The sequence below is a fragment of the Pantherophis guttatus genome, chromosome 5 (assembly GCF_059756535.1).
Source record: "Pantherophis guttatus breed Tessera chromosome 5, ASM5975653v1, whole genome shotgun sequence".
NCBI classification, from domain to species: Eukaryota; Metazoa; Chordata; class Lepidosauria; order Squamata; family Colubridae; genus Pantherophis; species Pantherophis guttatus.
In genome coordinates, this window is record NC_142067.1 from 9335795 (window position 1) to 9360562 (window position 24768).

A 24768-nucleotide genomic window follows, 5' to 3' on the forward strand; every position below is an offset into this window, starting at 1 on the left:
CACTGACCTGAATATATCTTTGTGGTCTGAATATTTTGGATTTGCTAGCTTAGGGGAGTCTGAGTCTCACTGACCTTATTAAACATGCTACAGATGCAGTGAAAACCTTGCAACTGATGTGCATTTCTTTGTTTTAAGATGTGGGCAATCAATCACTATCCCAGCAATGTCAAATATCCTCTAGTATTTTCATCCTCAGAGTAGTTGTCTCAGTCTTGCTCTCTAGTAACCTTTAACCTTTCAGAATAACAGAATAATAGAGTTGGAAGGGACCTTGGAGGTCTTCTAGTCCAACACCGTCCTTGAGCAGGAGACTCTGTACTAAGGGTGTTAAACTCCAGGCCAGATCAAGGGTGCTTAGATCTGGCCCGTGGGGCAGGCCTGGAAACAGCAAAGGACCAGCCCGTGATACCTCTGCCAGTGAAAATGGAGCTCGGGAGGGCTGCACCGTTTTCAGCTGCGATGGCCTCCTGCAGCCCTCTACCAGTGAAAATGGAGGCCGCTCCATTTTCGCTGGCAGAGGGCTAGCAAAACAAATTCAAAACAAAACAAAAGGAGAAACGTTTCCCCTTTTGCATTTGAGCATGCCAGAAGGGACAGGAAAGGAGAAAAGGAAAGAAAGAAGAGGAAAGAAAAAAAAGGGAAGATGGGAAGAGAGCAAGGAAGGAAAAAAAAGGAAAGAGGGGAAGGAAGAAGGAAGAGAGAAGGAAAAAGAAGAAAAGGAAGTGAGGGAGAGAGGGAGGGAGGGAGGGAGGAAGGAAGGAAGGAAGGAAGGAAGGAAGGAAGATTATGAGAGTGAAGGAGGGTTTGAAGGAAGTCCTGCCTTAGCACTTGGCCACCACAGGTGCCCCCGACATGAGTGACATCGAGCTGGCCATGCCCATCATGGCCACGCCCACCCCTGGCCATGTCAAGGTTAAACACAACCCTGATGTGGCTATCAATGAAGTCAAGTTTCATTGGAGCCGAGGTGGCGCAGTGGTTAGAGTGCAGTACTGTAGCTACTTCAGCTGACTGCTATTCAGCAGATCAGCGGATCAAATCTCACCGACTCAAGGTTGACTCAGCCTTCCATCCTTCCGAGGTGGGTAAAATGAGGACCCAGATTGTTGGGGGCAATTTGCTATTTAGTATACTGTCTTTGGTGTAAGCCATCCAGAGTCCTCAGAGAGTGGGTGGCATAGAAATATGACTAATAAATAATAATAAAAATAAAATAAGTTTGACACCCCTGCTCTATACCATTTCAGACAAATGGCTATCCACTCTCTTTCTAAAAGCCTCCAGTGATGGGGCATCCAAAATTCTGATGTTGCAGCATCCCAATGGTCACGTGATCAAAATTGGGTGCTTGGCAACCAGTTCATACTTATGATGGTTGCAGTGTCCTAGGGTCATGCGATTAATTTTTGTGACCTTCTGACGAGCAAAGTCAATGGGGAGCCAGATTCACTTAACAACCGTGTTACTAACTTATGAAATGAGGCAAAACTCACAACTGTCTCACTTAGCAACAGAAATTTGGACTCAGTTGTGGTCGTAAGTCGAGGAGACCCTGTATTGGTAAATCACTTCTGTACTGTTGCAAGAAAACCGTGTAATACACCCATAAACTCATGAGTCAAGTTCAACTTGAAGAAGACCAGGTGTATGGACGCTAAAAAGTATCTTGGTTATAATTACACTATAAATGTGGGTCTATATGTGTGGAGGAAGGGAGAAATTTTCAGGTTAAGCAACACCATATCTATTTCCTTTTGGAATGAATGGATTATGACAGCCATCCTTTGAGTCATCAAACCCACGGATGTGTCAAAATCATTTTTAAGGAAGAATCATGGACGATAGACAAGTCTGTTTTGCGCATACAATTAAGCCCAGGAAATTGGCCTCTTGAAGAGAAGTGGAAAAGATTCAGAGCTGTAAAAAGGCACAACCAGCCAGTAGCCAACACTCAACTGGCTCCATTGACAGTGTTGACTTAAGGCAGTGTTTCTCAACCTCAGCCACTTGAAGATATGAGGACCAACTCCCAGAATTGGCTGGGGAATTCTGGGAGTTGAAATCCGCACATCTTCAAGCAGCCGAGGTTGAGAAACACTAACTTAAGGCAACAGCTATGATTTGTACCTCACATGGTGTCTTCCGGGACTCTGTATAAATGGGGCATAGTAGCCTCCCTTCACAATTTGACGTGGTGCCCCATGTCAAATTGTAGATCATATCATGGCTAGAGGTGGTATTCAGCTGGTTCGGACCGGTTTGAGCGAACCGGTAGCAGAAATCGTGGGTGGGCCTGCCCACCCACTCCGGCTCTATGTCATCCTATTTAGGCACTTTTTGGGGGCCGGCCGCATGCACGAAAGGCATATGCTCGAGCAAAGCGCATGCACGGAATTCGGGCGTATGCATGGAGGTGGACATACGTGCGACCTCACATTTTCGGTGCTGGCTGAACCAGTAGGTAAATTATGTGAATCCCACCTCTGATCACAACCGGTTGTAAGCTGAGGGCATATATTGATCCAGTATCTGATTTTTTAAAATATAAATGATGCTGTGCTTCAATGGTTAGATGGTCTGGACCAGAGGTGGGAAACGATGGCTCTTTTATGACTTATGCATTTCAACTCCCAGAATTCCTGAGCTGGTTTAGGAATTCTGGGAGTTGAAGTCTACAAGTCATAAACGGGCCATTGTTCCCCACCCCTGACCTAGACGTTGGTATTTGAACATAAAAGGAAAGGTAAAGGTTCCCCTCGCACATATGTGCTAGTCATTCCTGACTCTAGGGGGTGGTGCTCATCTCCATTCAAAGCCGAAGAGCCAGCGCCGTCCGAAGACGTCTCTTTGGTCCTGTGGCTGGTATGACTAAACGCCAAAGGGGCATGGAACGCTGTTACCTTTCCACCAAAGGTGGTCCCTATTTTTCTACTTGCATTTTTTACATGCTTTCGAACTGCTAGGTTGGCAGAAGCTGGGACAACTAACGGGAGCTCACCCCGTTACGGGGCACTAGGGATTCGAACCGCTGAACTGCCGACCTTTCAATCGACAAGCTCAATGTCTTAGCCACTGAGCCACCGCATCCCAGTTTTTTAATAGATCTTTTTAAAATTTATATTTTATTATGTTTTACTAATCTAGGTAAAATATTAATATATATTGCTAGTCCATGTATGATATGCCATACGCTAAATAAATAAATAAGGGCAACAGCTTCACATGTTCCATTTCTGAATTTTAGATATCCACCTGTATTTTTGCAAGGAAGGTTAAGATGTCTGAATTCTAACCCAGTTTGCTTTGGTGTGGGTTTTGAACAGAATTTCGGTCTTCTGTTTGTGGTCAGGAACGGGGCAGCCATGGGATCAAAAAGCGATGCGTCACTCTTTGATCTTAAATCCTGATAAAATCAAACTATATGCCCAATCCTGCCCTGTTGTTTGAAAAGAAACAAACCCCAACTTAACCACATGACTGGTTTTAGCTTGATTGGCTTAGATTCTGAAAAGTTCTTGTTTAATTGTGCAAACTTCTCATTTACAAAGGCTAGAACTGGTTTCTTTCAAATTAATTCAGCATGTGAAGGCTGCCAATCTTTCTGAGGGGCATGTGGATGAGTTCCGTCTCCTTTGGAGCACAATGGAGAGATGTTACTATGGAAATGCTGAACTTCTAATGCAAAAAAAAAAAAAAAAAGAAAGAAAGAAAAAAAAAGGGGGGGGGTGTTGGAGGAAAGCAACTTTGCCTGGAAACCACGATTCTATATCACTAAATGTAGACAAGAGAGATTCAGTTATTGTTTTTTTTTTAAAAAAATGTAGCCACAATTACACATGCTCAGAAGTGGAATCTTCATTATATCTTAAATTTATTTTAATCCTGCCTTTATTATTTTTATAAATACCTCAAGGTGGCTAAAAGTCTGTAGAGATTCTCAAAGTTGTCTTTGGGGCAACCATGACCTGGATGACTGAGAATCTCTACGGACTTTTAGCTATAGTCAGTATAGTCAGCTGGTGCCATCGCTGACTATTGGGGGTGAATCTCTGCCCCCCACAGAGAGGGCTTGCAATCTGGGTGTCCTCCTGGACTCACGGCTGTCTTTAGAAGAGCATATGACGGCCGTAGCCAGGGGGGCTTTTTATCAGGTTTGCCTGATCCGCCAGTTGCGTCCCTTTCTGGACCGGGACGCCTTGCGCGCAGTCACTCACGCCCTCGTCACCTCCCGTCTGGACTATTGTAACGCTCTCTACATGGGGCTCCCCTTGAAGAGCACTCAGAGGCTCCAACTGGTCCAGAATGCGGCCACGCGGGTGGTTATGGGCGCACCTCGTTACGCCCATGTAACACCTCTCCTGCACGAGCTGCACTGGCTCTCAGTGGTCTTCCGAGTGCAATTCAAGGTGTTGGTCACCATCTTTAAAGCGCTCCATGGCATAGGACTAGGATATCTACGGGACCGCCTTCTGCCACCAACAGCCTCCCACCGACCAGTTCGCTCCCACAGAGAGGGACTCCTCAGGGTGCCGTCAGCCAAGTTATGTCGGCTGGAGACACCCAGGAGGAGAGCCTTCTCTGTGGGAGCTCCTGTCCTCTGGAATGAATTGCCCCCGGATATTCGTAACATCTCTGACCTCCGGGTTTTTCGCTGTGCCCTCAAGACCCTACTGTTCCGACAGGCGGAGTTGTCAAATTGATTGCTTTAAATTGAGTTTTAATTTTGGGTTTTAAAATTCGGCCAAAACTCTTTAATGATTTTAATTAATTTTAACTAGATATTGTATATTTGTATATTTGTATTTTAATTCTGGCTGTACACCGCCCTGAGTCCTTCGGGAGAATGGGCGGTATATAAATAAAATTATTGTTATGATGATGATGATGATACAATTTGGGATGAATACCCTTGGAATGGTGTGGGAGTAGGAATGGATTTCCAGAAGTAAAAAATTGCAGACTATAGGAACCATTTGCACTACTCAGGTGACCCCGAGGACACAGATAAACCTCCAAGTGGCCTCAACGACCTTCCAAAAGGATGCAAATGACCAGTTGTTTGCAAAGAATATAAATCCTTCTATTCCCCACTGTCCTGTCAGAGCTGAAGAAGCTTCTTGGATGAGAAGTGAGACGCCTTCAAAAGAAAAAAAACAAGGAAGTCCAGTTGCCTCCTGAAAAGCACCTTTGGGTCAAGATGGCAAACGAACATACTTCCGTGTCCTATTTTCCCCACAACAACCCTGTGAGGTGGGTGGGACTGAGAGTAACTGACCTAACCTGAACCTGTAGGTAGGCAGGCACCCTCACACAGTTACCAGGTTCTTATTATCATATGTGGTGGACATCAGGGGTGGGTTCTAAATTTTTTTACTACTGGTTCTGTGGGCGTAGCTTATTTTGTGGGTGTGGCTTGATGGTCATGTGACAATTATTTAGGCTTTAGCAGAGGTACTGGTCTACCAGGCTTTTAACTGCTTGCAGAGCTGTACTGATCTACCCATTTATTTTTGCAGGCACTGATCTACTCATGTATTTTTGCAGGCACCGGTCTACTCATTTGTTTTCTTTTAACACTGATCAGCTGTAGGGCGGCCCTTTGAAGCCCCATGGCAAGAGTTTAAACAGTTTTTTCCCCTCAAGCCATCAGCTGGGACTCAGGAGGCAGCAATAGATTGGGGGTGGGGCCAAATAAAAGGTAAGAATAATGCGGGGGGTGGGGGGCGCGGGGGCAGAACCGGTTCAGTGATATATCGTCACCGCTACCGGCTTGGGAGAACCGGGCCGAACCGGGAGGAACCCACCACTGGTGGACATGTCCAGAAGCTACAAATTATTGGAATAAAATTAAGATATGTCTGGAAGAAATGATACAACACGTATTGATTTAAAACCAGAACTGTTCCTATTGGGTATCATGCCAGAAAAAATTAGCAAAGAAAATATTCATTTGTTTATACATGTAATAACAGCTGCAAGGATTGTTTATGCACAACATTGGAAAGCAGAGAAAATATCTTTGGAAGGAGAAGTAATTAAAAAAAAATTAGATTGTGCAGAAATGAATAGATTGACTTTGATGATTAAAGAAAGAGAAGATTCAGAATACTTTAAGATATGGAATCAATTCTACTATTGGTTAGAAAAGAGACACAAATAAGTAAATTAATAGTTATGTATAAAAATGCTATAATCAGAATATTTTGTTCATGTTGAATTGTTGTAATTGATGCGATAAGAATGAAGACAGAAGAAATAGCAAAAAGAGGAACGATTGGAGACAACACCGAGATGTCACATGGAAGGAGTGACTGATGTATTAAATGTTTGTTTGTTTAAAAAATAAAAAAAACCTTTTTTTAAAAAAAACTTAGTTGTAGGTAGGCAGGCACCCTCACCCAAGAAAGTGGTGTCACATTGCCTCGTCTTCTCAAACTAATTTGTCCTCTCGTGCTGACGAGTGTCAAAAGAGACCTCATCCAAGACCTGAGCCTTGAACCTAAGATCAAGGGCAATCTTTAATTAGTCCTAATAAGCTTCCTGCAGCTACAGCAGTCCGGCTTTAAAAAGGTAGCTCATTTGTAATAGGTTTCTGATTCCACGAAAAATAGAAGTGGGTTTTTTTTCCCCTCCCCATTAAAAATGAATCAATCAGCCCCATTACCTTTATGTTGTCTTCAGGCCAGGAATTCAGCATTGTGGAAATGTGTCCTTTGTCGTGAATGGTAATGAATAGGCCACTGGGGAAAGAGAGAGAGAAAAAAGGATAAATTACAAAAAAAGAGGAAAACTAATCTGAGCAGGACAGAGAAGTAGGACTTGCAAGAAAAGGCTGGGCACCGAGTGGAACGGCATGGAAAAAATAGTTTGGCGTGCAAAAAAATGGGGCGCCTCAGCAGATTTCTGAAAGCTTGTTTAAATTTCTTCAAAGGAGCATCCCAGGCAAAATAGGAAGCATAGGATTTTAACACACTTGTGAATTAGTGTGTGAACAGGGGTGGGCTTCAAAAATTTTAGCAAGGGGTTCTCTGCCTGGTTGCTGGGTGGGCGTGGCCATGGTGGTTGTGGCCTAGTCAGCCTCCTGTACCATGGCGGCGGCATTGGCGTTTTTGCCCTCCCTGGGCTCCGGAGGCTTCTCTTGAGCCTCCGGGAGGGCGAAAATGGCCCTCCATTTCTGGCATCCCCAAACTTCCGGTAGGCCCGTTTTTCGCCCTCCCCAAGTCTCCGTGCGTGCCCTGAACTTACCTGCATCCAAAAAGGGCCGCGTGAGGACTCCTGGGAGGGGAGGGGCAGGGTGGGCGGGGCCAGCCAGGAGTGAGATTTAGGGGTTCACTGAATTGCATAGACTCTTAGCTAGAGGTTCTCCCGAACCCCTGCGAACCCCCAGCAGCCTACCCCTGGTGCAGAAGCAATCCAGGCAAATGAGAAGCATAAGTAACCAGAGCTCGCCTTTAAAGTCCTCGACTTACGATCACGATTGAGCCCCCAAGAGTGACTTTTGTCCCACTTTATGACCTTTCTTGTCAAAGTCGTTAAGTGAATCGCTGCAGCTGTTAAGTGAGTAACCTAGTTCTTAAGTGAATCCGGCTTCCTCATTGACTTTGCTTGCCAGAAGGTTGCAAAAGTGGATCGCATGACACCCCCCAACCTCCTGGAGACAACCGTCATAAATATGAGTGAGTTGCCAAGTGTCTGAATTTTTGATCATGGGGCCATGGTGGGGATGCTGCAACGGTCATAAGCGTGAAAAAAACCCAGCCCCATGTCACTTTTGTCAGTGCCGTTATGACTTTGAACAGTCACTAAATGAACTGTTGTAAGTCAAGGACTGCGTGCACAAAGCTCTCTTTTGTAGCAATGCTAAATGTGTGGTTCCAGGTGGGATGGCCAATAAGTATTACAATACCCAGTTCACAGGTTCACTTAAAATGGCCAGGCACTGCTGAACAATTGACCTTGTAATGTCATTGAACAAAACCATCAGGTATCATCTTAGAAGAGATATTCTACTCTCATTCATAACAAATAACTGTTCTGTCCCCGTCTCACACACGCACACAAACAGATAACTAGGGGTTAAATAAAACTGGCAGACAACAAATTCTTTCGATAAGAGGATTGGCAGCAACCCAGTAGCTGCTTGCCAAGAACTTTACTCATAGAGGGAGGGGTTGTTCCTCCGACAGATAAACCCAAACAAGATACACACAGTTCAAGAATTGTCAAGTCCAGTCCGTATTAAATCCAAGGCAGATAACATTGTTTCAAAGATACAATGTGACTCATTAGTAGTTAGTTTTGTCCGTCACAGAGTCTGAATGGCCACCTCATCCTCTTTTATCCCCTGTAGGGTGTGGTCCATTGACTCAGCTTAATCTCTGGCACGCCTCCTTTTCTGCTGCGTGCGCTTGTCTCTCTGATGCTGGCGTGGATCCAGCCAAGACTTATCTCCATCACTGTCTGACTCCGAGGAGATACCTGGCTCTTGGCCAATCTCTTTTCCTTCGGGAGACACCTGGGGCATTGCCAGAGAGGAGGGGCCTGAAGAGGGAGGCCTGGCCAACTCCTCTCCTTCATGTTCGGAGCCTTCTCCCTCCGATAAGTCGGCCTCGGGGGTCGGAGTCACAACAATAGCAGAGTTGGGACCTTGGAGGTCATCTAGTTCAACTCCCTGCTCAAGCAGAAGACCCTATACCTGTGATGGTGAACCTATGGCACGCGTGCCACCTGTGGCACACGGAGCCATATCGGTGGGCACGCGAGCATTGCCCTAGCTCAGCTGCAGCATGCATGCACGTGCTGGCCAACTGATTTTCGGGCCTTCCAGGCCCACCGGAAGTCAGGAAACAGGCTGTTTCCAGCCTCCGGGGTAGTGGTGGGGGTGAGGGAGGTTTTCGCCCTCCCCAGGCTCCAGAGGCTTTCTAAGAGCCTAGGGAGGGCAAAAACGGCCTTCCCCACCCTCCCCCAGAGGCCAGAAACGGCCCGTTTGCCAACTTCCAGTGGGACCAGAAGGCCCGTTTTTCACTCTCCCCAGGCTCCAGAGGCTTTCTAGGAGCCTGGGGAGGGTGAAAACGGCTCCCTCCACCCCAGAGGCCCTCCAGAGCCTGGAAATGGCCTGGGGCGTATTGAATTATGAATGTGGGCACGCACATGCACGACCTCCCCCAACATTTTTGGCACATGGCGGCAAAAAGGTTAGCCATCACTGCCATATACCATTTCAGACAAGTGGTTGCCCAGTCTCTTCTTAAGAACTTCCAGTGATGGAGAACCCACAGCTAATCTAAAGGCAAGCTATTCAACTGGTTAATTGTTTCGTTAGGAAGTTTCTCCTTAATTCCAGGTTGCTTCTCTCCTTGATTAGTTTCCATCCAATGTTTCTTCTCCTGCCTTCTGGTGCTTTGGAGAATAAGTTGACCCCTTCTTCTTTCTGGCAGCCCCTCAAATACTGGAATACTGCTATCATGTCACCCCTAGTCCTTCTTTTCTTTAGACTTGATTTTCCCCTGGTGTTTTTTAGATGTGTTGGGATCACTGGATGGAAAAGTTGTGATATTTCAATCACAAACAACAGAAGATACTAGCCATGATGATATCAGGCGCAACATGGTTCATGTGGGCTTCTCTTACCCATCCCGGGTTTTCACTTCCAACACATCTGGGGAATGCCAGGTCACTCTGCATTCTATGAGTCAGGATTTGATTGAATGAATGCATTCAATAAAATTTAATTTAATGAATATAACGTTTTATTTCCAGAAATAACTCCAGCATATGATGCATAGGCCTCCTGAGATCCTTTTTTAAGGAACCTCCCAACCATCTGCTGTGTTTGCAGATCCTATTTCTGTTATTGCTGTGGCAACTGTGTTAGGCTTTGAAATTTAGAAATCAAACATTCAAAATTAGTTTCTTTGGGGAAAAAATGTAAACTAACAAACACATCATCTTACAAAAGAGCCTGGACAATCAAACTTCATTTGAGGCTGCAAGGAATTTATCCGAGGTGGAAGAATCATTCACCAGTCAATGGTTGAATAGATTTGTTTAGAGCAAAGACTTGGTTGTCGCAGAGGTTTTAAACAACACAATAACCTAATTGTTTGTTTGTTTTTTTCTTTCTCGAAGTGCTTTTCAGTTTATGCTTAGTAGGTAACTCATGTTTTCTGAGCTCCAAAGCTAAACACGGCTGGCCCATTTGGTATTTGGAAGGCAACTATTAGGAAATACTAAGGTTAGGATAGGCTGGGAAGTTAAAATATATTATAAAATAAGGTAATGGCATCTTCTTTTGATAACAGCTGTCAAGAAAGGTACCAAGATGGCTCCAGAAGTTGTAAATGCTCCGACACTGGAAGTTCTTAAGAAGAGATTGGATAACCATTTGTCTGAAATGCTATAGGGTTTCCTGCCTAAGCAGAGGGTTGGACTAGAAGACCTCCAAGGTCCCTTCCCGCTGTTATTCTACTCTGCTCTGCTCTGCTCTGCTCTGCTCTGCTCTGCTCTATTCTATTCTATTCTATTCTATTCTATTCTATTCTATTCTATTCTATTCTATCCTATCCTATCCTATCCTATCCCATCCCATCCCATCCCATCCCATCCCATCCCATTTCCTATTATTCTATTCTTTACCAAACTAGGTAACATCATCAGTGCTACTAAACGAATGATTGTTGGCACTGATGACGTTACCAAGTTTGGTAAAGAAATGTCTGCAAGAAAACGACCAAGCTCAGAGAGCACTAAGTACTCAGCAGTTCAACTCTGGGCTACAAATAGTCTCTTGTTTCCAAGTTGTTACTGTACAGGGTTTTTTTTCCCCCCCTGAAGATAAAACAAACTGTTTTAGGAGCATGTGTGCCATTCTCTATTTCTTGGTCCAGGAGCATATGAAGCTTTTTTTTTTTTTAAGGAACCAGAAAAGCCCAAAGGAAGGATACACCCAAAACATCTGATTTATGAACTATGGTAAACAAGGGTTAAGAAGAGGTGATTGCTTGCCTACTCAGTCTGACCGGACAAGATCTTTTTCCAAAGAGAAAAAGAAATACACTTTGCAAAGAAGAATGTTATTTCCCCATGTGATATTCATCACTTTTAATAATGGTTAAAAAATAAACTTTCCGAGGGGTGGAGATTAAGAGAGAGAGAGAGAGAGAAAGAAAGAGATAATTGAAAAAATATGCAGTGGAATCTAGCTTCAAAGGGAGTTGAAACTTGTCTGTAACTATTTACAGAGGATTTACAAAGGTTTGGTCTCCGTTGTGAATTAAAAAAATCAAACAGCAATTTGAAACCTTCTCATTTGCGGTCTGGGATCAAACCAGGGCCAGATTTCCATTGGATGGTCGGGGAAAAAAAACCCACTGTCTGTGGAAGGACAGGTGGAATACACAAACTGGTTTCTCTAGCACTGGGAAGAAAAGCAGTTGGATTTCATCAGCACCAGGAAGATTTTGTGCCGATTTATTCCCGGCTGCATCCAATCAATGGGAAGGCCACCTATAATGTATAGAAATAGCAAATTGGGATTAGATAGGTAGATAGAATGATAGATAAAGAGCAGAGGTGGGTTCTAAATTTTTTTACTACCGGTTCTGTGGGCGTGGCTTATTTTGTGGGCGTGGCTTGTGGGGGGTTAATGTGACTGGGGGGGCGTGGCCAACTTTTTTTTTTTTTACTTTTAAAAGTATTTTTTCTACAACCTTAAGAGGTTGCAGAAAAAAATACTTTTAGAAGCCTCTGACGATCAGGCAAGTCAGCTGGGATCGCCAGAGGCTTTTAAAGGCATTTTTTCCCTACAACCTCTTTGGCTGAAGAGGTTGGCCTAAATCTTCTCCCCTTTTAAATATAAATTTTAAATACAAATTTTAATCTGTTTAAATTATGGGGTATTTTAAATTCAGCCAAATTATTTAATTCGTTTTTAATCTATTTTAAATTTTTGTATCTCTGTGTTTTATCTTCTGGCTGTTCACCGCCCTGAGTCCTTCGGGAGAAGGGCGGTATAGAAATTTAAATAAATAAATAAATAAATAAATAAATGCCTCTGAGATGAGAGAGAGAGAGAGAGAGAGAGAGAGAGAGAGAGAGGGAGAGAGAGAGAGAGAGAGAGAGAGAGAGAGAGAGAATTCTTTATTGGCCAAGTGTGATTGGACATGCAAGGAATTTGTCTGCGGTGCAGTGTACATAAAAAGAAAACATACATTCGTCAAGAATCATACGGTACAACACTTAATGATGGTCATAGGGTACATATAAGCAATGGAATCATACTAGGAAACAATATAAATTGTAAGGATACAGCAAGTTACAGTCGTAAGTGGGAGGAGATGGGTGATAGGAACGATGAGAAGATTAATAGTAATAGTAATGCAGCCTTAGTAAATAGTTTGACAGTGTTGAGTGTTATACAGGAAGGAAGGAAGGAAGGAAGGAAGGGAGGGAGGGAGGGAGGGAGGAAGGGAAGGAAGGAAGGAAGGAAGGAAGGAAGGAAGGAAGGAAGAAAAGGTTAATATATAATAACACAGTTGGAAGGGACCTTATATATAATATATATAATAACAGAGTTGGAAGGGACCTTGGAGGTCTTCTAGTCCAACCCCCTGCTTAGGCAGGAAACCCTAGGCAGGAAGGAAGGAAGGAAAGAAAGAAAAAAAGGAGGGACAGGGAATTAGGGAGGCAGGCAGGAATTAAGGAAGGAAGGAAGAAAGGAAGGAAGGAAGGAAAGGATAATATATAATAACAGAGTTGGAAGGGACCTTGGAGGTCTTCTAGTCCAACTCCCTGCTTAGGCAGGAAACCCTAGGCAGGCAGGCAGGCAGGCAGGCAGGAAGGAAGGAAGGAAGGAAGGGTAACCACAGTTCCTACCAGCGGTTACCATGCAAGATTATTAGAAATTTAAAAGTTATAGATTTGATGGAGGAAGTTTAAATGAGAACTCAGGGTGACATTTTGCTATTGACCTCAGGCAGAGCGAGCTGTACTGTACTGTATTGTTCTCACACAAAACAGTTTTTATTCATCTTACAAGGCTTTTCCCATTTGCCATTACGGGAATACAGATGCACACCAAGTTATTTGACAATTGCACCAAGAATTGTTTCCTTCTTGTGGAGACCAGACCACCCACGGAAAGTTAGGGAGCAATTAAGAAGGGGAACATTTAATACCAACGAGAACCTTTGGAGCAAGAAGCAGGCAGCAGAAGGAAAGCGAGAAATAATTCTGTCCACTCACCGAGGCCGTCTGAAGGCCAGGCCATACAACTGGCAAGCCAATCCAACAGTCGGCGTATACACTATTGGCATAAATCTTTCTATGTCGGATGTGAGCACCCGGTAAAACAGTTTCTCGTTTCTGTCCTGCAAAGTCATGAGGATGATGTACCTGAAAAAAAGGACAATAGAAAAAGAAGAGATGAAAAGAGGAGTTAACACAAGCATTGCACTTCAGAATGATCTGAAAAGGTGCTTTTTTTCAAGAGATGACTGGACTTTCTGGTTTTTCTTTGAAGATGTTTTGCTTCTCATCCAAGAAGCTTCTGTTCTGACCTAAGCTCCCTTAACAAGAAGGAGGCAGAAATTGATCCCAGCAAAACCTCTTTTATTTACACAACTGTGAATTACGTTCATTCACAGTCAGGAAGGTTTGTCCAAACAGTTTTTAAAAGGAATATTTCTCAACACCTTATCTTGTTTGGCAAGCTGCCACCTAACTTGTTTCCAACTGCAGTACAAGGCCAAACTTGGCACAGAGTCTCTCAGAGTTACGGAATGAAGGAATTGTTTCCTGCTAAAGCCCACCTCCCTGTTCGTTCCTCTTTTATTTCCTATGGGAGGGGCCAATCACCTCCAAGGTGTGGCTTTACTCCTGAGTCGACCCTGCTTTCTGAGTTGTTCATGTCTTCTGGCAGCTCTGCGCATGCACGTGCTGAGAACGGGCTCCAGCTGTTCCTCTGCCTCGCTGCTGTCTACCTCCCTCTCTGCCTCTGACGCAGAGCCCTCATCTGAGCTTTTCCCAGCCCCCAGGACTGGCCCAAGTTCCTCCCTGATCTCCTCATTGTCCGACTCTGCTGCCAGCTCTGCTGGCCGCCGGCGGGCCACAACAGCTTCTTCAGCTCTGAAGAAGTTCCTTGGATGAGAGCTGAAGAAGCTTCTCGGATGAGAAGCGAAACATCTTCAAAGAAAAACCAGAAAGTCCACTCGCCTCTTGAAAAAGAAAGCACCTTTGGGACAACCATGACTTGGATGACTGAGACTCTCCACAGACATTTCAATTTGTTCTTTCTCATTTAACCAATTGCAGGGAATCAAGGGAATGCTTCAAACTTTTACTTTTACTTGATTTATATACCGCCCTACTCCCGAAGGACTCAGGGCGGTGCACAGCCAACAATAAAATACATACATACAAAATTTGAAAAGCAGAAATAAAATCGAATTAAATAGTTTGGCCCAGACAGATTAAAAGCCCAATCAATTTAAAACAAATTTAAACTTTGAATATTTAAAAATACTAGAAAATATTAAAAATATTAAAAATTGTTTAAAAAGAGGGAGAAAATTAGGCCAGGCCCGCCTGGTGAAATAAAAAGGTCTTTAGAGCGTGGTGGAAGGTGCGCAGATCCGGGATCCTCCGTATCTCCGGGGGGAACTCGTTCCAGATAGTAGGTGCCCCCACAGAGAAGGCTCTCCCCCTGGGGGCCGCCAGTCGACATTGTTTGGCCGACGGCACCCGGAGGAGCCCCTCTCTATGGGAGCGTACCGGCCGGTGGGAGGCTATTAGTGGTAGTAGGCGGTCCCACAAGTACCCAGGAGCGCCATGGAGCGCTTTAAAGGTGGTAACCAAAACCTTGAAGCGCACGCGGAAGACCACTGGGAGCCAGTGCAGCTTGCGCAGGAGGGGTGTTACATGGGAACGCCATGTCGCTCCCATTACCACCCGTGCAGCCGCACTCTGCGCCAGTTGGAGCCTCCGGGTGCTCCTCAAGGGGAGCCCCATGTAGAGAGTGTTACAATACAAACTGCAAGAATCAAAGAAACGTCTGATTCAAGACAAAGATGAGGGGGGTCAAAATATTTTCCAAAGCACCAAAAGGCAAGACAAGAAACAATAGATGGAAACTAACCAAGGAGAGAAGCAACCTGGAACTAAGGAGAAATTTCCTAATGGTGAAAGTAATCAACCAATGGAATAGCTTGCCTTCAGAAGTTGTGGGTGCTCCACCACTAGAGGCTTTCAAAGAGAGACTGGACAGCTATTTGTCGGAAGTAGTAAAGTCTCCTGCTTGAGATTGGGTTGGACTAGAAGACATCCAAGGTCTCTTCCAACTCTATTATTCTATGTTCAAGAAATTAAAGGTGGAGAGCAGTGTACCTAGATGTAATCACTGATAATATCTCACTCCAGAGCTCCAAGTGACTTCATCTTGAGGTTTCATGTAAATGTTAAAACAACGTAAAGACACCAATAGGAAATAACTTAAGTGCTGAGCAATAGTTCACCCAGAATCACTTTCTGGGCATATCCCAAAACCAGAATTACGATTAAAAAATGCTCTTAAAACCAGAAGACATGCCCTAGTAAGACCACACCTAGAGTACTGCATCCAGTTTTGGTTACCACACTATAAAGAAGATGTTGAGACTCTAGAAAAAGTGCAGAAATGAGTAACCAGGATGATTAGGGGACTGGAGACTAAAACATACAAAGAACGGTTGCAGGAACTGGGTGTGGCTAGTCTAGTGAAGAGAAGGACCAGGGGAGACATGATAGCAATGTTCCAATATTTGAGGGGCTGCCACAAAGAGGAGGGGGTCAAGCTATTTTCCAAAGCACCTGAAGGCCAGACAAGGAATAATGGATGGAAACTGACCAACAAAAGATTCAACCTAGAAATGAGGAGGAACTTTCTGACAGTGAGAACAATCAACCCATGGAACAGAAGTTGCCTTCAGAAGTTATGGGAGCTTCATCACTTGATTCTTTCAAGAAAAGATTGGACTGCCATTTGTCAGAAAGGGTATAGGGTCTCCTGCTTGAACAGGGGGTTGGACTAGATGACCTATAAAGTCCCTTCCAACTCTGTTAATCTGTTAAGTGTATCCAAGTCACGAATACTGAAAGCTCTTGAGATATACAAGATCTCTACCAACATTTCTTCCATCAACATGACAAAGCAAAATTCAGTATTACAGGTAGTCCTCGACTTATGACCACGATGAGCCCAAAATTTCCATTGCTAAACACGACAGTTGCTCAGTGAATTTTGCCCCATTTTACGACCTTTCTTGCCACGGTTGATAAATTGTTAGTTGTTAAGTTAGTGACACGGTTGTTAAGTGAATCTGGCTTCCCCATTGACTTTGCTTGTCAGAAGGTCACAAAAGGTGATCATATGATCTCTGGACCATTATAAATATGAGTCAGTTGCCAGGCATCTGAATTTTGATCACATGATCATAAGGTTGCTACAGCAGTTATAAGCGTGAAAAATAAGTCATAATTTCCTTTTTTTCAGTGTTGTTGTAACTTTGAATGGGCACTAAATGGTCGAATGCTCACTACCTCAACTTACAACCTATCCCAGATGAAACCCTGATTTAAATAACTAAAGAAAGTCAGTTTCATTCAGGTTTATTTGAACCTACAATGTCAGTTTCTCCGATACCACGCACCAAGAATGGAATATTTGAGACCAGACTATAATTATAAAGTTCTTCCCAATGAAGGCAGGAATTTTTCCCTAGAAACGAAGGGAAGCACATAAGGGAGCATTGTTCAACTTCTTGATTTTTTAAAAATTATTGCCATTGCTTTTAATAAATTTACTTAGAGAAGGATTGAAGCTGGATTTCATCCTAATGCTTTAGGCTAAGATTCTCCGTGAAATAGCTCCCATCTTTTTCCCATTACACTAAAAAGTAAATGATTGTATAGTACCCAGAATAGTAACCATGGAAGAATAAATGATGCAAAACAAGAGACATCATTATTTTATGTTGTTTTGCATTGTTTTTTTTAATTTTCCACCTTGTCATCATACTTCCTGCCCATTTTTTTTAGCTAGGTTGATCTTTATAGCATTTGTTTTATTAGGTTTCAAACAGTTTTACTTACTTACTTACTTACTTACTTACTTACTTACTTACTTACTTATTTATTTATTTATTTATTTATTTATTTATTTATTTATTTATTTGTCATATTTCTATGCCGCCCACTCTCCGAGAACTCTGGGTGGCTTACACCAAAGACAGTATACTAAATAGCATATTGCCCCCAACAATCTGGGTCCTCATTTTACCCACCTTGGAAGGATGGAAGGCTGAGTCAACCTTCAGCTGGTGAGATTTGATCTGCTGAACTAGCAGTCAGCTAAAGTAGCTGCAGTACTGCACTCTAACCACTGCGCCACCTCAGCTCTTATGTTTAATATTATAAGCCACCCAGAGTTACGGTGTGGCAAAAGAGGCAGCTAATAAATGTTACAAATAAAATAATAAAATAAATAATAAGTTAATTTGGTGTTTTTTCCAGGTTTTTTTCCCCCAAGGACCAGCAGGGAATAACAGAATAACAGAGTTGGAAAGGATCTTGGAGGTCTTCTGGTCCAACCCCGTGCTTAATCCAGGGGTGAAATCCAGCAGGTTCTGGAGAACCGGTAGAGGAAATTTTGAGCAGTTCAGAGAACCGGCAAATACCACCTGTGGCTGGCCGCAGAGTGGGGTGGGAATGGGGATTTTGTAGTACCTTTCCCTTGGAGCGGGATAGGAATGGGGATTTTGCAGTACCCTTCCCCTGGAGTGGGGTAGGAATGGAGATTTTGCAGTATCCTTTCCCCAGGAGTGGGGAGGGAATGGGGATTTTGCAGTACCCTTCCCCTGGAGTGGGGTAGGAATGGAGATTTTGCAATATCCTTCCCCTGGAGTGGGGAGGAAATGGGGATTTTGCAGTATCCTTCCCCTGGAGTGGGGTGGGAATGGAGATTTTGCAATATCCTTCCCCTGCCACGCGCACCAACCATGCCCACCAAGCCACGCCACGCCCACCAAGCCACGCCAACAGAACCGGTAGTAAAAAAAATTGGATTTATCCACTGGCTTAATCAGGAAACAATTTCAGACAAATGGTTGCCCAATCTCTTCTTAAAAGCCTCCAGTGTTGGAGCTTCCACAAATTCTGGAGGCAATTCTGATTAATTGTTCTGTCTGTAAATTTCTCCTTGGTTCTAAGTTGCTTCTCTCCTTCATTAGTTTTCACCCATTGCTTCTTGTTCTGCCCTCAGGTGCTTTGGAGAATAGCTTGACTCCCTCTTCTTTCTGGCAAAACTTAAGAATTTGGAACATTGCTATCATGTCACTGTTAGTAGAATAGAATGGAATGGAATGGAATGGAATGGAATGGAATGGAATGGAATAGAATAGAATAGAATAGAATAGAATAGAATAGAATAGAATAGAATAGAATAGAATAGAATAGAGGAATGGAATGGAATGGAATGGAATGGAATGGAATAGAATAGAATAGAGTAGAGTAGAGTAGAGTAGAGTAGAGTAGAGTAGAGTAGAGTAGAGTAGAGTAGAGTAGAGTAGAGTAGAATAGAATAGAATAGAATAAGGAATGGAATGGAATGGAATGGAATAGAATAAGGAATAGAATAAGGAATAGAATGGAATGGAATGGAATGGAATGGAATGGAATGGAATAGAATAGAATAGAATAGAATAGAATAGAATAGAATAGAATGGAATGGAATGGAATGGAATGGAATAGAATAGAATAGAATAAGGAATGGAATGGAATGGAATGGAATGGAATGGAATGGAATGGAGTGGAGTGGAGTGGAGTGGAGTGGAGTGGAGTAGAGTAGAGTAGAGTAGAGTAGAGTAGAGTAGAGTAGAGTAGAGTAGAGTAGAATAGAATAGAATAGAATAAGGAATGGAATGGAATGGAATGGAATGGAATAGAATAAGGAATAGAATAAGGAATAGAATGGAATGGAATGGAATGGAATGGAATGGAATAGAATAGAATAGAATAGAATAGAATAGAATAGAATAGAATAGAATAGAATAGAATAGAATAGAATAGAAATAGAATAACAGAGTTGGAAGGGACCTTGGAGGTCTTCTAGTCCAACCCCCTACTTAGGCAGGAAACCTACACCACTTCAGACAAATGGTTATCCAACATCTTCTTTAAAACTTCCAGGGTTGGAGCATTGAACAACTTCTGCAGGCAAGTTGTTCCACTGATTAATTGTTCTAACTCGTCCTGCTTTTCATTAAACTAGACATACCCAATTCCAGCAACCGTTCTCTGTAGGTTTTAGGGAGGAGGGGTGTGCTCTTCCTTTTGCAAATGCTGTAGGGATACTACATTAAAAAAAGATCCTACAGTTCTGTGAACAGTTCAAAAGTGTCTGCCACGTTTGCAGCATGGAGAAGAATATTGGGTCAAAGAAGAGACTACAAGAGGTCATGTCATAATAACAGTGCAAGGAAGTCCTTATCTATGTGGGAAAATGTCTGGACACAGTGGGGGATAAGCTGGGGTCAGTTTACTATTTCTGTTGGATGGATACCTTCACAGGAACTCGAAACAAAGCTAGCAGAGAAACTTTTGAGACTGATCTGGGAACAGCTAGACTCCTACGACAAAATGCGTGGTGAGATGCCAGCGAATTGGCAGTTTCTCCACAACCGCAGAAGGCCACCCAAAAGGGTCAACGTCCAAGTTCCAGAGTATCTACTTCCAAACATAAGATTTATGCAGGCATCCCCAGCTCACTTCTGCTCACTTGTCTAGATCATTGGCTTTGGTCTCGTAGCTTTTCAGGACCCGTAGAACTTGGACATCTTGGCTCAGGAAGCAAGGTGGAAGAAGACCATGTATTCCCAGCTGGAGCCTCTCTTGAAGGGTGAAAGCCATACCCTAGGATGGAAGAGAGGAATGGGTGTGTTAAAACAATGGAACAGAACAGGGGTGAAATCTAAAATTTGTTACTACCAGTTCTGTGGGCGTGGCTTGGTGGTGGGGGGAATGTGACTGGGTGGGCGTGGCCAATTTAAACTTTTAAAACCATTTTTTCTACAACCTCTTCGGCAAACAGGTTGTAAAAAAATGCTTTCAAAAGGTTCTGACGATCCCAGCTGAGTTGCCTGATCGGCAGAGGCTTTTTTTCTTTTAAATGCCTCTGCCAATCAGGCAACTTAGCTTGGATCGTCAGAGGCATTTAAAAAAAAAACCCTCTGCCAATCAGGCAACTCAGCTGGGATCCTCAGAGGCTTTTAAAAGCCTTTGAGGATCCCAGCTGAGCCGTGCGATCATCAGAGGCTTTTTTTTTTACTTTTAAAAGCATTTTTTCGGCCGAAGAGGTTGTAGAAAAAATGCTTTTAAAAGTAAAAAAAACCCTCTGATGATTGTCCTGCTCAGCTGGGTATGTGGGGGGCGGGACAGGGATTTTTGCTACCGGTTCTCCAAACCATCCGCCTCCACCACTTCACCCCTGGAACGGAACCCTGTCTCTTAAAAGAAAAAAGTATTACAGATTACCAAATTGAGTGCAAAATTTATGTTGCTAAGCGGGACAGTTGTTCAGTGAGTTTTGCCCCATTTTATGACCTTTCTTGCCACGGTTGTTAAGTGAATCACTGCAGATGTTAAGTTAGTAACGCGGTTGTTAAGTGAATCTGGCTCCCTCATTGACTTTGCATGTTGGAAGTTCGCAAAACGAGATCACGTGACTCTGGGACACTGCAATCATCATAAATATGAACCAGTTGTCAAGCATCCGAATTTTGATCCTACGACCAACGGGGTTGCTGCAACGGTCATGCGGTAAGTCACTTTCTTCAGTGCCGCTGTAACTTCGAACAGCCACTAAATGAATGTTTGTAAGTCGAGGACTAGCTGTATTAGCTTTCTAAATTGGTAAACTCTTGCAAAGAAAGGGATGTTGTAAAGAGCAGTAGCGCAATTGATCTCACCTTCCAAGTTCACTTTAAACTTGTGCAGAAGATCAATTTAAAGCAAAGTAGCTGAGGACAGAGCAACAATGAGTTCTGTAGTTACTGTTCACTAATTTACAGCTGAGGAAGATGTGATTTAAGCAATCCAGCAACTTGGTGTAGCAAACATACAGCACAGAATGTAGGAGCATTGGCCGAATGGTATCTTATATTAATTAGTCCCAACGCCAGTGGTGGGATTCAAATAATTCACAGATTCATTCTCCATATATTGATCACATCCTTGATTAAAAGTGCCTAAAAGTGCCATCACTAAACAGATGATTGTGAGTAAGTTATGACGGTGAAGGGAATTGTGCAGTAAATCTGGGATCAACGATCTGGAAAAAGGGATGTGGCGTGCACATAGCTGCCCACCTCACATCCATTGGCATACCTTTACACCAAATGTGTGTATTTCATGCACTACGCAATTGTGTAAGCTTGGGAAAAGCTATAATTTCTATAAGACGATGCCAACATCCACCCCAAAGCATATTTTAGCCTTGGAATTTGGATTGCTGCACAGCTCCAGTCCAGGGGTAATAAAATTAGAAACGAGAGAAAACTGAGAAAATATATATATATTGTGCTTCTATGTTAATAGCAAAGATTGGTTTTTTTATATAAAAAAAAAGACATTGAAAATATTTCCAAGGCACAGAAAAGAAAGTCAAGCCTGAATAAAAAATATATATATATTTTTCCAACTCGCCCCAATATATCTCCACATGCTATTTAAGATAGCTGAATTTGTTTGCTGTTATGTGGGAGCCATGAGTCACCCATCCTCCCTTGGCGACTTCCAAAATGGGATGTTTTACATAATGTGCGCGTTTGGTTTTTTTAAAAATTCTCCCCGTTGCAATAACTTAAATGAAAACAACATTATTTTTGGCAGGAACGTCCTTAATACACTCCGTTTAGTCACTGCAATGGCTCCAAAAAAGACTTTGTGTCATTCAAATCTGCCAAGAAAGCAATTTCCTTCTTCCAAAGATTAGGAAATGCAAAAACGTTATTGAAGATGGTAGAGTTTTTGCCAAATTTAAGCAAAAGGTGAGCCAGGAACTCCACCGTACAGTCATCAACGTTTATTTGTTTAAAAGGTTCTTCAGCGATACTCAGCGTTTGATAAGTCAGCCAAACAGCTCCGGGCAAGGAAAGTCTGCAGGATTTCTGGAATTCTCTCCAGATCCTTAATACAGGTAATCCTCAACCCCAACTGAGCCAAATATTTCCGTTGCAAAGCAAGGCGGTTGTTAAGTGAGTTTCGCCCCATTTTATGACATTTCTGCCCGCAGTTGTTAAGCGAATCATTTGCAGTTGATAGATGAATCATGCGGTTGTTAAGTGAATCTGGATTCCTCCCATGGTCAGAAACAAGCTAAGAAGGTTACAAACTGTGATCACTGGAACCCCAGGACAGTGCAACTGTCATAAGTACATGCCAGTTGCCAAGTGTCTGAATTCTGATCACATGACCACAGGAATGCTGCAACGATCGTAAGTGTGAAAACTGGTCCTAAGTCCCTTTTTTCAGTTCGTTGTATCTTTGAACGGTCATTAAATGAATGATTGTAAGTGGAGAACTCCTTGTAAATACCTTTCCTCTGATTTATACAATCAGAAAAGAAAAGTGTTAGGGATTTGGAATGAAAGATATGCCGATATTGTCAGGGTTCTAAGTAACATATCCATAGCAAACAGGCAGGCGGGCAAATTCCTCAAAGAATAGGTTTATTGGATATGTCATATTGGCACAGGCTGGTGAAAACCGACTCTGAATATTCCTGCTGTTTTCACCTAATTAAAAGTAAAAGCTTGTCACTTTTTCAAAACGATCAGTCGCATGGTCCAATCAGGATACTGTCCAGTTGCTGGGTGACTCCAGTCTCCTCCTTCCGAGCACCATGCACCTTGGGTCCCAAGAGAAAGTATTTTGTTTCGACTACAACACCCCAACTATCTCTATTCCCCCTTCCCTATCCCTCTTCTCCAGTGCTGAAGTCTCAAAATGGCCTCCAGTGCTGAAGTCTCAAAATGGCCTCAGTCAGGCCAGCTTCAGGTTTAACAGATATATTAAGCCACTGGCCATTTGCGTCTCCCATACGTATCCACTGCAGGAATTAATTTTGGAATATTTTCCTCTGCAGATCCTAACCCTTTTCAAACTCAATCATTCTTCCACCAGCTTCATCACCGCAATCCACCAGAATTGGTCCTGTTCTGTTTAAGTTTTGGAAATACATTTAGGCAAATAAACAGAGAAAGCCCCACATTGCTTGAGAAAATTTCTTTCCAACATTTCGGAGGTTTGGAAAGAATAACAAAGCATGGAGAACGTGGCTTGTGGGATAGTTTCCAAGCCATTTTCTGATAGCTGCATAGGTGGGATTTTCTCTTGATGGATGATCAGTCTCCTAAATCAGATGTCAGCAAGGGATTCCCTTGTGTCCACAGGTAGTCCTTGACTCAGGACAACAGCTAAGCCCAAAATTTCTATTGCTAAGCGGGACCCTTGTAAAGTGAGGTTTGTCCCATTTTACGATGTTTCTTGCCACAGTTCTTATGCAAATCACTGTTAGTAAAACGGTTGCGAAGTGAATCGTGTCACTTTTTTTCAGTCCATTATCAGTTCGGACGGTCACTAAACGAATAATTGTAAATCGAGGTCTACCTGCATTTACCATTCTTCAACTGTTCTTTGGATGCAGTATTCTAAGACCACACTCGTAATACTGCATCCAGTTTTGGTCACCACAATATAAAAAAAAAATGTTGAGCCTCTGGAAAAAGAGGAGAGGAGAGGAGAGGAGAGGAGAGGAGAGGAGAGGAGAGGAGAGGAGGGAAGGGAAGGAAGGAAGGAAGGAAGGAGAGAGACAGGGGAGACAGGACAGGAGAAAGAAGGAAGGGAGAGGAGAGGTGAAGGAAGGAAGGAAGGGGACAGGTCAAGAGAAAGAAGGAAGGAAGAGGAGAGGAGAGGAGGAAAGGAGAGGAGGAGAGGAGAGGAGAAGGGAGGAGAGAAGACGGAAGGGAGGGAGGGAAGGAGGGAGGGAGGGAGGAAGGAAGGAGATGGGAGACCGGACAGGAGAAAAAAGGGAGAGGAGAGGAGAAGGAAGGAAGGGGACAGGAGAAAGAAGGGAGGGAGAAGAGAGAAGGGAGGAGAGGAGAGGAGACGAAAGGGAGGGAGGGAGGGAAGGAAGGAAGGAAGGAAGGAGACAGGACCGGAGAAAGAAGGAGAGGAGAGGAGAGGAGAAGGAAAGAAGGGGATAGGACAGGACAGGAGAAAGAAGGAAGGGAGAGGAGAGGAGAGGAGAGGAGAGAGAGAGAGGAGAGGAGAGGAGAGGAGAGGAGAGGAGAGGAGAGGAGAGGAGAGGAGAGGAAAGAAACAAAGATGATTAGGGGACTGGAGGCTAAGACTAATGAAGAACGATTGAAGGAATTGGGTATGTCTAGTTTAATGAAAAGAAGGACTGTGGGTGACATAATAGCCATGTTTCAAATATCTGAGAGGCTGCCACAAAGTAGAGGGGGACACCTTATTCTCCAAAGCACCAGAAAGCAAGGCAAGAGACAATGGATGGAAACTAATCCAGGAGAAAACCAATTTAGAATTTAAGAGAAATTTCCTGACAATTAGAACAATTAATCAGTGGAACGACTTGCCTCCAGAAGTTGTGGATGCTCCAACACTGGAGGTTTTTAAGAGATTGGACAACCATTTGTCCGGAATAGTATAGATTCT

The 24768-nt window shown here is 43.4% G+C and overlaps 1 protein-coding gene across 2 annotated transcripts in view; it reads right to left on the reverse strand.

Annotated features, from left to right (window-relative positions):
• Positions 1 to 24768, reverse strand: part of ME3 (malic enzyme 3) — a 131411-nt gene that overhangs the window by 57959 nt on the left and 48684 nt on the right. The window contains exons 3-5 of one of the 2 annotated variants that reach the window (XM_034407279.3): positions 19811 to 19944; positions 13246 to 13395; positions 6668 to 6743 (exon numbers count right to left, since the gene is read on the reverse strand). In XM_034407279.3, the coding sequence (XP_034263170.2) occupies positions 6668 to 6743; positions 13246 to 13395; positions 19811 to 19944 (360 nt within the window). Of the gene's footprint in view, positions 1 to 6667; positions 6744 to 13245; positions 13396 to 19800; positions 19945 to 24768 lie in introns of both variants that reach the window. The other variant, XM_034407329.3, reaches the window with a different exon arrangement.